At 41.5% G+C, this 12,733-nt stretch overlaps 1 protein-coding gene and 1 long non-coding RNA gene across 4 annotated transcripts in view; one reads left to right on the forward strand and one right to left on the reverse strand.

Moving 5' to 3' along the window:
- LOC112545126 (uncharacterized) overlaps positions 1-9,818 on the forward strand; it is a 108,974-nt gene extending 99,156 nt beyond the window's left edge. For all 3 annotated transcript variants that reach the window (XR_012904864.1, XR_012904863.1, XR_012904865.1), the window contains 4 exons: positions 5,015-5,300; positions 5,853-5,951; positions 7,171-7,270; positions 9,190-9,818. This is a non-coding gene — a long non-coding RNA (uncharacterized LOC112545126). The remainder of the gene's footprint in view (positions 1-5,014; positions 5,301-5,852; positions 5,952-7,170; positions 7,271-9,189) is intronic.
- The window catches only part of AP3B1 (adaptor related protein complex 3 subunit beta 1), a 309,804-nt gene that overhangs the window by 32,486 nt on the left and 264,585 nt on the right, over positions 1-12,733 (reverse strand). Inside the window, exon 24 of the mRNA XM_006119130.4 lies at positions 8,657-8,741. Within this exon, the coding sequence (XP_006119192.1) occupies positions 8,657-8,741 (85 nt within the window). The remainder of the gene's footprint in view (positions 1-8,656; positions 8,742-12,733) is intronic.

The raw sequence follows: 12,733 nt of genomic DNA on the forward strand, positions 1-12,733 counted from the left end.
CTTGAAGCAGCTGCCTGCCTCTCGCCGCCGTTTGCAGGCTTTGCCTCCTTGGAAAATGGCAGAGGGTTCGGTCCTCGCCGCGCTGTTCCCCAGCAACCCCCGCCCCCTCTCCCCTGCCCCGACCCTGCCTGAGGCAGTAGAGAAAAGATAAATTGTGAGCCTGTCACCTGCGGATCCACCCGGCGGTAACGTAATTCATAGAATCATAGGACTGGAAGGGACTTCGAGAGGTCATCAAGTCCAGCCCCCCGCCCTCAAAGCAGGACCAACAACTGACTAACAATTGACTAACAACTTCTTGAAGCAGCTGCCAGAGCACTTCCGGGTTCCAGTTGGTGCCGGACTATCAGGAGTGCTGGACCACTGGATGCCAGACAAGTGGAGTTTTACTGTAATTAAATACAATATAAAAGAAAATTTCTCAAACCAGGTAAAGAATTACAAATAAAGAATTTTATGGGTACATAAAATCTGCATTGCACAATTTCTCCAGTTTTCAAATCAAAAAAGCCCTCAGCACTTTCCAATGGCAGAAGTTACAACTTTAATATAGAATAAAAACCTCAACTAAAAGTCTGCTCAGTGGAGAACTGCAAAAAAAAAAAAAAAAAAAAAAAAAAAAAAAAAAAAAAAAAGCTAGAATGCTGGCAATACTCCACAGAATATCTTAAATATAGAGCAGTACTCTTAAGCCATGCCTACACTACACTACAAGGTCAAATTTATTAATTTTTTTTAGCACCCAATTTTGTAAAGACAAAGATGCATGTTCCCACTGTGCACAAGAATTCACTGTAATTCGAAGTAGCGCACTCCCAGTTGGGTGCCTTTCGTTGACTTTAAGAGCAATGCATTGAGGGTAGCTATCCACAGTTCCTTTCACCCATTTATATTTTGGGTTATGCTCCCAATGCATGTTGGGACCAAAATGTGAAGCAGGTGCTTCTGGGTACATGTCACCAGCATCCCATAATGAACTTGTCTCCTCCCTTCCCTCTGCTCAAAAACAATGGCAAACAGTCTTTTTGTGCCCTTTCCCTGGCGACACAGAGATGTAGTCTAGACATAGATTGGGTGACTACAAAGCAATAGTTGTATTGTGGAGGTGGGTTTGGAGCCTTGCCACTGTAACTGAGGATAGCACCGCTTGTCTGACAGCCATGGAGCGATGGCAGAAGAGCGTAATGTTTTGCAAATGTATGGTCAGACGACCAAGTGGTTGATTTGCAAATGTCCTCCAGAGACACTTTATTGAGGAAAGCCATCGTGGAGGTTACGGCTCTGGTTGAATGAGCGGTGATGGTATCTGGCGGTTGTTTGTTGTGAATGGTGTAGCATATGTGGATGCAGGACAAGATCCACTTAGAAAGTCTCTGGGAGGAGACAGCTTGGCCTGTGGAGGATTTAGCAAAGGATAGGAAGAGTCTGGATGATTTTCTCTATGGTTTCATTCAATCTATGTAGAACACAAGTGCTCTGCGGATGTCAAGGGTGTGCCACACCACTTGGAATGGATTGGCATATGGCTTGGGGAAGAATGCAGGTAAGTGTATTGGTTTGTTAATATGAAAGGGAGATGGGACCTTCAGTAGCAATTTGGGATGAGGCCAAAGGGTTACGTGTGTGTGTGTGTGTGTGTGCGTGTGTGTGTGTGTGTGTGTACGCGCCATTAATACTGCCAGCTCCCCCACTCTCCTGCTGGAAGTTATAGCTACCAGAAAGGTGACTTTCATGGGGAGGTGCATCCAAGAGCTAGTTGTTAGAGGCTTGAAAGGAGGTTTGGTTAAGCTTTTGAGGACGTGCTTGAGGTCCCAAATGGGAACTGGAGGCCATACTGATGGAAAGTATTCTGGAGACTCGTAAGGAATTGTTTTGTAAGCAGGTCTGAAAAGAAAGAATTGCCATCGGTGTTTCGGTAAAAGGCTGCTATTGCTGCTGCATGTACCTTAACTGTATTGAAACACAGGCCTGATTTCCTTAGTTCTATGAAGAACTTGGGGTCTTCAAAGTATTTGAAGGCTTCAATATCTGAGATATAGGTGAGAGGATTATTCTAGGAGGGGGTGGGGGAGATTCTGTGGCCTGCACTGTGCAGGGGGTCAGACTAGATGATCATAATGGTCCCTTCTGACCGTAAAGTCTGTGAGTAAGTAGTCCAACATAACAGGGATGGAGGTGGTGTTGGGAGGCATAGGATGACTATGTTTGAGCCATTCGGAGAATCTGGTCCACTTGTAGAGATAAGTTTTAGACTCTCTCCTACTATTAATTAATATCTGTTTCACGTGTTCTAAACACGTTTTTGGCATTTTGGAGCCATAAAGGAGCCATGCCTGGAGATGGAGTTTGTCTGGCTCAGGATGGAGAATCCTGCTGTGAGGTTGAGTGAGAAGATTGTGTTGCAGGGGAAAGGTGTACAGATCCACTACCGCCAATCTGTGCAGGTTATGGAACCACATTTGCCTCAACCATGCTGGTGTGACAAGGATGACGTGGGCTCATTCCATTCTGATCATGATGATAATCTTGTGGAGCAAGGGAAGTGGTGGGAACGCATAAAGGAAAAGTGCATCCCATTTGAGGGAGAAAGAGTCCTCTGGAGAATCCTTCCCTAGAGCTGCTCTGGAGCAATAAAGGTGGCATTTGCGGTTGGCTCTGGTTGCAAAGAGGTCTATATCCGTTTGTCCCCATCATAGGAAAAACTCTTTGAGAGCTTGAGAGTCTGTCTCCAATTTGTGATGGTTGTAAAAAATATGGCTAAGGGTGTCCACCATACACTGAGTACCCCTGGAAGGTATGTGGCTATAGGGCTGATCTGGTGTGAAATGCACCAGTTTAATAATTTCAGCGCTTCTGTACGAAGGCAGGATGACCGGGCTCCACCCTGCTGGTTGATATTGTACATGCAGTTTGTATTGTCTGTCATGTTACTAATTTTCTTGTGTGCTATATGGTGCAGAAAGTGGAGGCATACATAGCGCAGTGCCCTAAGTTCTAGCAGATTGATGTGGAGGGTTTGCTCACTGAAGGACCATGTGCCTAGTACATTGTGAGGTCTGAGATGAGTGCTCCATCCCATAAGGGACGTGTCGGTCGTAAGGGTAACTGTCAGAGTCAGCTGATGAAATGGTATGCCCCAAAGTACATTGTGTGGATCTTCCCAATGAACTGAGGACATTTCCAAGTGGAAATGCCATTTAGATTTGTTTCAAAGGAGACAGCATTGTCCTTACACCCCAAGTCAACCATTATCATAAATATACGGACTTTTTCCCCTCAAAATCATCTGGTAAACAGCCACTTCTGGCTTTTTGCGTAAGTGTTCAGGACACCTTGATCTAAACAATGCTAGGTGTCCATCAGATTCTTTGGAAGCAAATGGCAAAAGAAAAGAATAGTGGAAAGTGACAGAACAACCTTCCATTGCAAGAATCCCAAGAAAATTAAAATAATGCTCCTCCTAAATGATCAAACATTGCGATCTTGTAATGTCATGTAACCTATTTAGATTGTTTCTCCCCCTTGGTTCCTATGTTTATACAACTTTCTTTGATGCATAGGACACAGCATCCACATAGTCTGAGTTAATGTCCTTGCCCTAAATAAAAACGCATGATTTCTGAGCAAGTTTTATACCATGGTTATTACCATAATATTTGAATATCAGTCCATTTATTCTAATGATACAAAAGCACCCACTAGTTTTGATTAATGCTTTCAAAGTCACAGTAAAGCGAGTAAATAGAGTGCCTGTTTCTTTAATGGAGGCCTGGGGCATTGCTATTAAGTTAGCTTTCTCCTATTCCCTTGATAACCCTAAAACTAATACATGTTGGACCTCTCTGTCCCAAAAGAGGGAATTTGCCAGATATGGGGAGGTTCCTGCCACTAGCCTCCCAGGATGCTCCCTTTCCTTGCGTCACACTCTGCTCTGGTCCCACTGCCACTGGGCTCCAGTCTGTAGAGCTTGGACTTGGGCTCTGACCTGCAGTGACTCCCTGGGGACAGAGTTCCCCAGCTATAGCAGCCCCACTTCTCCTCTGTCTGAGCAGGAAATCCTGGGGACGGGGCTTGATGGCTGTACCATTTCTGCTGCACTCCAGTGGGGATCCCCAGGAACAAAGCTTGCCAGCTGCCCTGCTTTTGCTGCCCACTGCTGCCTCACCCGGCTGGAACTCCTAGGGGATGGGGTTCACACTCCCAGGCACCAGGGCTCTCTGATCCAGCAACATCTATGGTCTAGCAGGACTACGGATGTTGCCGGACCAGAGTTCGTCCACAGTCTTGAACATGTCTTTTGCAGAAGAACACACTGATTCCAATTTCCCCATTGTTCATATTCAAAGAGATATAAAGAACAGGAAGAAAAGTAGGGAGAGAAAAGAACAATATTAAGTTTCCTTTTCATTTCACTTTTTGAAGTGTTTAGATTTTCTCTACTTTTTCCAGAGAATCTCTTTGGAGGAAAGGAAGAGAAGAAGATGTCTAAGAAAGGTCCTGGATTTGCAGAGATGGGATCAGTTGTTCAGATCAAGCATTGCCTCCCTGGGTCAGCCATCTAGCTAGATGTACTTGCTTTCTGGAGGCAGGCCAATTAGTGGCTGGCTATGGAGTGATTGACAGTGGAGGGAAGACCACTAGATTGCTTGTCTTAATGTCCAACAGCCTTAAATAAATACATACATACATTCCCTAGCGATAACTTACTGACCAGCTGACAAAGCACTGTCAAGGGAAATACCATATGAGCAGGTAAAAATGTGATTGACAGTGACATGAAAGCAGTTTTCTAACAATTGCCTATGGTACACTTTCTATATCACTTCCGCTATATCATTATGCAGATCCTTTTATATGACATCATACAGGTCAGCACTGAACAGCATGCATTTAAATAAAAAACCTGAATTTTTAAGAAGAATAGGATTATGGTTTTGTAGTCTCCATATTATTTTGAGAAGGCTGAATATTAGGGCACCTGACTGATCCCTTTCTTTTTCTTTTTTTATTGCAGATAAACATCCTCTTCAGGTTCATTTCACGAAATAGAAATGCCTGAAAAAGAGAGCATACTTGCTTCTTCAAAAATTTGTTTCTCCAAGAGATCTAAGGAAAAGGAGCACCTGTACCCTTAAAAGAATATGCTGAAAGAGATTTCATGAGTGAGACAGAAGAAAGTAGCCTAGTTTCCTTCCTAGCAGTTTTCATAAAAAAAACCTGCTAGGTTTCCTCTCCCTGACACACCAATCTCCGGCTTTCGTGGGCAAATCTGCCATTCAGACAGGCCTTGGCCAGATGGGGTAGGTGGAAACATGGCATTATCTTCCCTCTTTCCCAATAGCAGATGAAAGTGATGCCAGGAGTAGAGCATAGATAGGCTATTAATGGTTCCAGTGGCAGTACTGGGAGAAGCAGAAGCTCAGTTCTTGGTGCTGGGGTTAGTAACCAGATCTGTACCTATCACCATCTCCCTCCCTGCCATCTTCCAGTGTGTGCTGCATTCCTTTACCTCTCCCCCCCCCCCAAGTCTGCTTGTCATTTTGGGGGAAGGCTGGGAAACATGTGTATACAAACACATCTTGCCATTCTGCTTCAGCTTCCCCCACTTCGGGTTACTGCCACACTGGCCCCAAACTATGCAAGGAGGAAGAAGCTTATCTGAAAGAGGCTTTTGCATGCAAACATGAGCAGGGAGAAGGAAGGAATGATAGGAAAATTGGAAACCTTAAATATAAAACACATATGCTTAGGGGCAGGGTATCTGTGTGTACACAAATAAGTACATGTTTGTTGGAAGATGAAAAATGGCCCTTTACTTATCCTGAAATTCACTTTTTTTACCCACCCAATAGGATTATTTGTTAGAAATTAAGTGAAAGGGAGTAAGTACATCTACTGTGAGATCACACAAGAAAGGCGATGATGAGATGTTCTCACTATGAGCGGACAAGGTGAGCAACCTAATGTAAGTTCTAAGTAAACGCATTAGGAACAATTTTCAAGTTAAAGAGTTTCTCCTTTCTCTCTAATTAGGTATGTGATCTTGGAAAGCTTTGCTTAATAAAATAGTGCTTATTAGGGAGGGCTTTCAATGCTCTCAGAGCTTTCAACGCTGTATATTTCTCCTTCACTGTCCTTGATAAGAGTAGGATCTTTTAAAAATGATCTAACTTTTATTAGTCATTGTTGCTTTTTTCTTAATATAGTTTGCTTTTATCGAACCCCTAACACTACAACATCTCCCAGCAGACAGGTAGTATTTACTATGCAAAACACACAGTCAATGATTGGCATCTAAGACCAATTGATCTCCTTATTACCACTATCTCCCAACCCCCACAAGAGCTACTACAAAGCTATTGATTTAAACACTGCCGATCGGTTTCCATTTTCTGATTTTGGGCAGGCCAATTAAGAAAGTGAGTAATTGTGATTACACTGCTTCAAGATCAATTACATTTGATGAAAGACAAAGTGCTCCTTTTGGAAAAATGTAGGAAAATAATTATGAACGGAGGACACTTTACTGGTGTACATGCCTCAAACAGCCCAAATAAATGACATACATATCTATCTTCATGAAAGAAAATACAGCAAAACAACAGTATAAGGATATATTTTGTTAAAATATTCTTGTAATAATTCACACATCCACACAGAAGCTTTTTAAAAAAATGTTTTAGACAATATGAAGATAAAAAAAAAAAACGCCTCCCATTGAGTGTATTTTAAACAGATGAAAATGGCTGAAAAACCACCACAAAACACAGAACAGTCTAAAATACACATTTATACTGCCAGGATTTTGGAACAATAAAATAGCAAATTTCTCTCAAAGTACAGCTACCTTTACTTTTCCCCTTTAAACAGTATTCTCAAATATTAAAGGGTTAATTAGTCAGAGAGACAATCAAAGTAAGCAACTCCTATTCTCAATTTAACTTTAAACTTAGTGTTTAGCTTGCTCTTTGTCATTGGGCTCACATTGTCCAAATCATTAAAATGAATACAGCACTGGTGTCTGAGGCAAATCTATTTACAGTGACGTTACTCATAGTCTGGATGGTGGTCAGGAATATTGATCTGTCTTGTTTGTCTAATAGGAAAATAATAAACAATTACTAGGCAATGTTGGAGAAAGTAATCAGTTTTTATATATCACTAATATAGCAGACCTCCCAAAACATAAAGGTGATGATCTGCATAAAATCAATGTGTTATGCTACATTGCTTATACTCATCGCTGAAGAGATTCTCAGAAATAAATGGGGTAAGTTTGCAACTGAATCATTTATATACTTAAGGGGTTGACTTCAAATAAAAATATTTGCTGTTTTAAAAAAGTATGTATAAATTATATATACACAATGCATATTTGGCAGACTAGTAGGCCAGTCCCTTATTAATTTCTCCTCCCACTTCTCCCACTTTTTTTACTATTAGGAAGAGGCTTCTGTTACTTGCAAATCTGGGGGTTAATTAATTTACTGGGGTGACAAATACTAGAAGCCTATTACATAATCCCTGGGCAATCAGGATGGCCTTTTAAGGGTACGGAATCCCTTAGATTTGGTGTTTTGATTTGTAAATCCTTGCAGTAGAGGAAGAAACTATAGGTCGGACCTCCCTGGTCTGGCACCCTGAGGAATTTTTCCAGAGCAAGGGAGGTCATTTCTGGCCTCCCTGACATGCTGCTACCCCCTCACTACCCCCTCTCCTCCGCCCACCCTACTGCCCCACCGAGCTTCCAGGCTCCCCTGGCAGCCTATCTGGGTCATGCACTGGGCTTCCTGTCCCCTCACTGATTCCTCCTCTAACTGTTGTCTCTTCATTGCAGTCGTTTTCAACTACTGTTTATCTTTTGGGAGTCTGATTTGTCTTGCATCCCCCAAGTTTCATCTCATTTAAAATACAATAGTGTCACAGCACACTATTACTGAAAAATTGCTGACTCTGCCATTCTGTATGAAATTTAAGTTTGCACTGACTTTGCTAGTTCTTTTATGAATCCTGTTATATTAAACATACAAAGATCACTATTCACTGTAGACTCACTCAGACTCTGCAACCCTGGGGATAAATTAAGCCCTGGATGGAGAGGTGGGTACAGAGGCAGTAGAGCCAAGAACGAGGCAGCAAGAGCTAGGATTGATGAGTGTGTGATGAGCTCACAGAACTGCCACTTGCACCCCAGGGTTGAAGCCTGATTCCACAGCCCTAAAAAGGCAGCCTGCTCTTCTGTATATGTGTCTCGAGGGGGCTTGGCTCACCTATTGCTGGCAGCCCCTAGGGAGGGGCTACTGTTTCCCCTCTCATAAATTGCCCAGGAGGTTCTGGCCACAAGAAAAGCCTCTGATGTCTACATGCACTCACTGTAGCCACATTTGAGAAATGCTGCTCTAAACACATCTTGAACATTTATTTTATTGTGAATGATATTGCCCAATTCTGTAACAAATCCAAAAAATACAAAAAGCACTGTACCCATAACATTTCTAGTTAGATTTCAAACTAGTTCAAAGTATCAGAGCAAATTCAAATATTATGGTTTTAATACAGTTATGGAAGAAGTTGCATAAACAAGACAAATACGATAACATTTTCCCCCTCAAATTCCATGCAGAATGATCAACTGATAAAACAAAAACAAACTTACCACAACTGGAAACTGGCAGTCTGAGTAGAATCACAAAAGTCAATACCCATTGACACAGTAATGGATTCCCCAGGCTCAAGAAATTCTAGAACAGAACACAAATTAAGCATGCCCAAAACAGCCCAACAAACCAGATCTGTCAATCCTAATATGAAATTTGAGAAAAATGTCAAGAAGCAAATGTTGGCAACTTCTTTAACTTTGAGATATTATAACTATTTTTTGTATTTTTATTTTTAAAAGTGTCTTGGTAGAAACTTCCTAAATAAATGGATTTTAAATATTACCAAAAATCTAGTCATACATTTAGTTACTCAAGACTAAAACAGTAGGGATACAGAAAAACATTAAGATCACATGTTATTTATTTGCTTGTGCACAGAGGCAGCATTTGCATTTCGTTCATTTTCAGACTGAATGAACAAGACAGTGCAAGAGCATTAGTAAAATGCACATTACTATACAGTGATGGGGATAAGCCAAGTTTAAAAAAATTCTGTAGTCAATTTTTCCCCTGATTTTGTTTGCAGTAGTTACATAAGAGGCTGGGAAGATTATGGATCTACAATGGAAGACAACCCTTTACTGTTGGAGAGAACTTCAATTAGAGAACTGTACAAGAGACACAACAAACAGGAAGACTTGAACAGATACCATTAATAAAAGACATGTCAAATAAAAATGGACGGACAGAGAAAACTTGTGCTACTGTGTTCTACATAGTTAGGAACTCAGAAGGCATCAGCTGTTTAAAACAGGGAGAAATATAAACAAGTCTAATGGTAGTAAAGCAAATTGTGCAAGAACACAGAAAACACAGAGGGGAGGGGTTTCAAATAATGTAAAATAATGGAGGGAAAATAAAATGCTTCAAGAAATTCAAGTCTGTGTAAGGGTCTGTGAAGAATAAAGATCCTTGCCCCATTTACCACAGTTACTATTACTGGCAGAGCTGGAACTGTAGAGTACGTTTGGAGGACTAAGAAGAACGCCTACCTACACTGACACAGTGTTCTCCTGGAAGGAACACTAAGCCCCATTATAATTTTAACAGTTAAAACTAATGAGAAACACAAGACCTCCCTCCCCTCGCTCCCAAACGTACTGAAAAGGATCAGACACAGGTAGGTATAAAAACTTCAGATTCAAAAGAAAGTGAGAAAGAATGCAGAAAATTAAGCACAACCAAAATCAGAAAAGCAACAATGTAGAAGGAAATAAAGATTACATAAATTTTACCGTTAATAGTATTATTTTCAATTGAGGATACAAAGGCGTACATATGATGGGTACCACAGAGATAGATAGATAGATAGATATTAAATAAAAACTTTTTTTGGTGTCTAGGAAAAACGTGGCAAAAGCTCCAGAGAACATGTCCATTTTTAAAGGTGCTACATGTATGGAATCTGTTGATTAACTTCAAATCTGGTAAAAATGCTGCCAGTCTTTATGTTTGAATTTTGAGGATGATATTTCACTATGGATTTTAGGAGATAAGGAAAAATTAGGCTTATAATAGAATGTGAGTTACAAATGTCTCTCTAGATAGACTACTGTCTATTTAAAAACGTCAGAGGGGTAGCTCAGTTAGTCTGTAACTGGAAAAAACAAACAATGGCTAGTCTAGCAGCACCTTAAAGACTAAAAGAACACGTAGATGGTGGTATGAGCTTTTGTGGGTATAACCCACTTCTTCAGATTAATGGAGTATTAAAAGTTCAGTTCCAAAATAAATAGGGAATGGGGGAGGAAGAAAGGGGGAAAATACTGAATTACAGTGTTCATGTTACATAAAGCTGATAGAGAAGGTGCAAATTGTTCTTAAGTATCCATTATTTGGTTAGTTAAGTCATTAGGATGTGGAAGCTAGTAATCCATCATCACGTGGAAGGTTGGTGTAAAGAGCTTCTACATCCATGGGGCCATGATGGTGTTTTCAGGAAGATTACTGCTGTTCTGTAGTTTCCTTAGGAAGTCGGGGTGTCTCAAATGTAGCTAGGAGTGCTGATAGCATAGGGTTTGAGGAGAGAGTCAACATAACCAGATAATCTTTGTAAGTATGCCAATGCCTGAGATGATGGGACATCTGGAATTTCCAGGTTTGTGGATCTTGGAGAGCAGACAGAAAACTCCTGGTCAGGGATTTAGGGGAGGGAAGGGGTGTCTGTATAGATTTGGTCCCAAGTTGTAGCAGAGAGTTTCATAAGCAGATGATCTAGTTATCTTGACTTTCTCCTCAGAAGTAATTCAGCCAGATATATGTAATATATACCAAAATTAATTTAATTTGGATACACAGGTTCACATCCCAATTCTTGTGAAACACACTATGGCATTTCTGCATGGCATGGCATGGCATGTTCTGACAAGTAGTCAATAGCTTGGTGTAGTCCAGAGCTGGTCAGAACATTTTTGCCAAAACACGCTGTTTTGTCAATAAAATAGATATGTGAGAGGGAGAAGAACACAATAGCTGGATGGTTACAATATTTACCATGGGGGGATGTGGGAATCCTATGTTCAGGTTTCTGTCCTTCCTGTTTTAGAGGGATCTGAGCAAGGACTTAAACTTAATCTCTCACACTCAGGCCCAATACACCAGTCTACAATTAAATTCTCACAAATTAAATTAAATTAAAAGGAACTCTTTCCAATGTGGAATAAAACCAATTTCTGAAACCCTGAAAGCTGCCACAACATCTAATGTTTGTCCTCCAGTCAGCTCTACTTAGTGTAATTTGAGAGAATGCACTTCTTGCAGGAGTAGGGATGTTAAATTGTGGCTAATCAACTAATCAAATAGTTGATGGAATTTCCATCGACTACTCAGTCAATAAAGAGGAGGTGCTCACTACCCCCACTTTGACCCTGCAGTTTAAATGTAGTAGGAGCCTGGCCACCTAGCTCTCACTGCATTAAAAGGCAGAGGAGCAGTGCAGGACTCAGCTCGCCCCTTTTAAATGTAGTAAGAACCACGCTGCTCTTACTACATTTAAAAGGCAGAACCACAGTGCCACTGCACCTCTGCCTCCCCTGACCCCCCACTGCGGAGACAGTGCTGGAGGGGGGAACCAGCTTTTAAGCTGGCTCCCCCTAGCACCAGCTCCTGTTTTGCCCTCCCCCCCAACCCTTGCTGCCTCTGATATGGGAGGAGGGGGGAGAAATGCAAGTACTCAACTAACTTCTTGATAAGCATAGGCTTATTGGGTAGTTGACCATTTGACTACTCTAGGAGTCAGCAACATTTCAGAGGTGGAGTGCCAAGATTTGAAGCTGCTGTAAGTAGAACTATTACTGACTTTTACAAGTATCACCTCTCTGTATGGGTCCGAGTGCCGGTGATACTTTTAAAAGTCAGTAATAGTTCTACTTACAGCAGCTTCATTAATAAATAAATTAAGATGCAGTTCTTACCTTTTAGTGCAGGGGTCAGCAACCTTTCAGAAGTGATGTACCAAGGTTTAACTTATTCACAGATCTGTGTGCTGGGGCAAGAAGGGGTTAGGGGAGGCAAGGGCAGGCTGGGTATAGTGACCTTATTTTCTGAACTAGCTGTAGCTAGGGAGAACTATTTAATTTAAATTATTAAACTGATTAAGCATTTTAACTTTCTCATGTTGGGTTTATCAAACTTCATTTTAAATGAAGTAAAATATGCCCAATGTTAAAGGTTTCAAAGTTTTCTTTATTTATGCAAGAAGTAGGGAACCTTTTTTGGGTCAGAGGTCACTGACCCACAGAAAAAAAAATCAGTTGGAGACCACATAAGTGAGAAGAAAAAAAACCCTCCTCCAACCCTCACTGACGTGGCCCCCAACTGAGACACCTCACTCCTCTGGTGCCCTGCCCCATGCAGTGAGGGAAAGGGTCCGGGAGGAATGAGGTTCAGGGCTTCCCATAGGTCAGATTTACTTTTCTGGGGTTCAGTGGATTTTGTGGCTCTGGGGTGGCGACAAAATGCCGGGTTTAATGCGTGGGACAGAGCTGCCAGTGAATGGGATACAGATGGGGGTGCAGGATCTGAGCAGGAGGTGAGGTATAAGAGAGGGTGAGGGTTTGATGTAGGGTGCAGAA

The sequence above is a fragment of the Pelodiscus sinensis genome, chromosome 6, assembly GCF_049634645.1.
Source record: "Pelodiscus sinensis isolate JC-2024 chromosome 6, ASM4963464v1, whole genome shotgun sequence".
Taxonomy (NCBI): Eukaryota; Metazoa; Chordata; order Testudines; family Trionychidae; genus Pelodiscus; species Pelodiscus sinensis.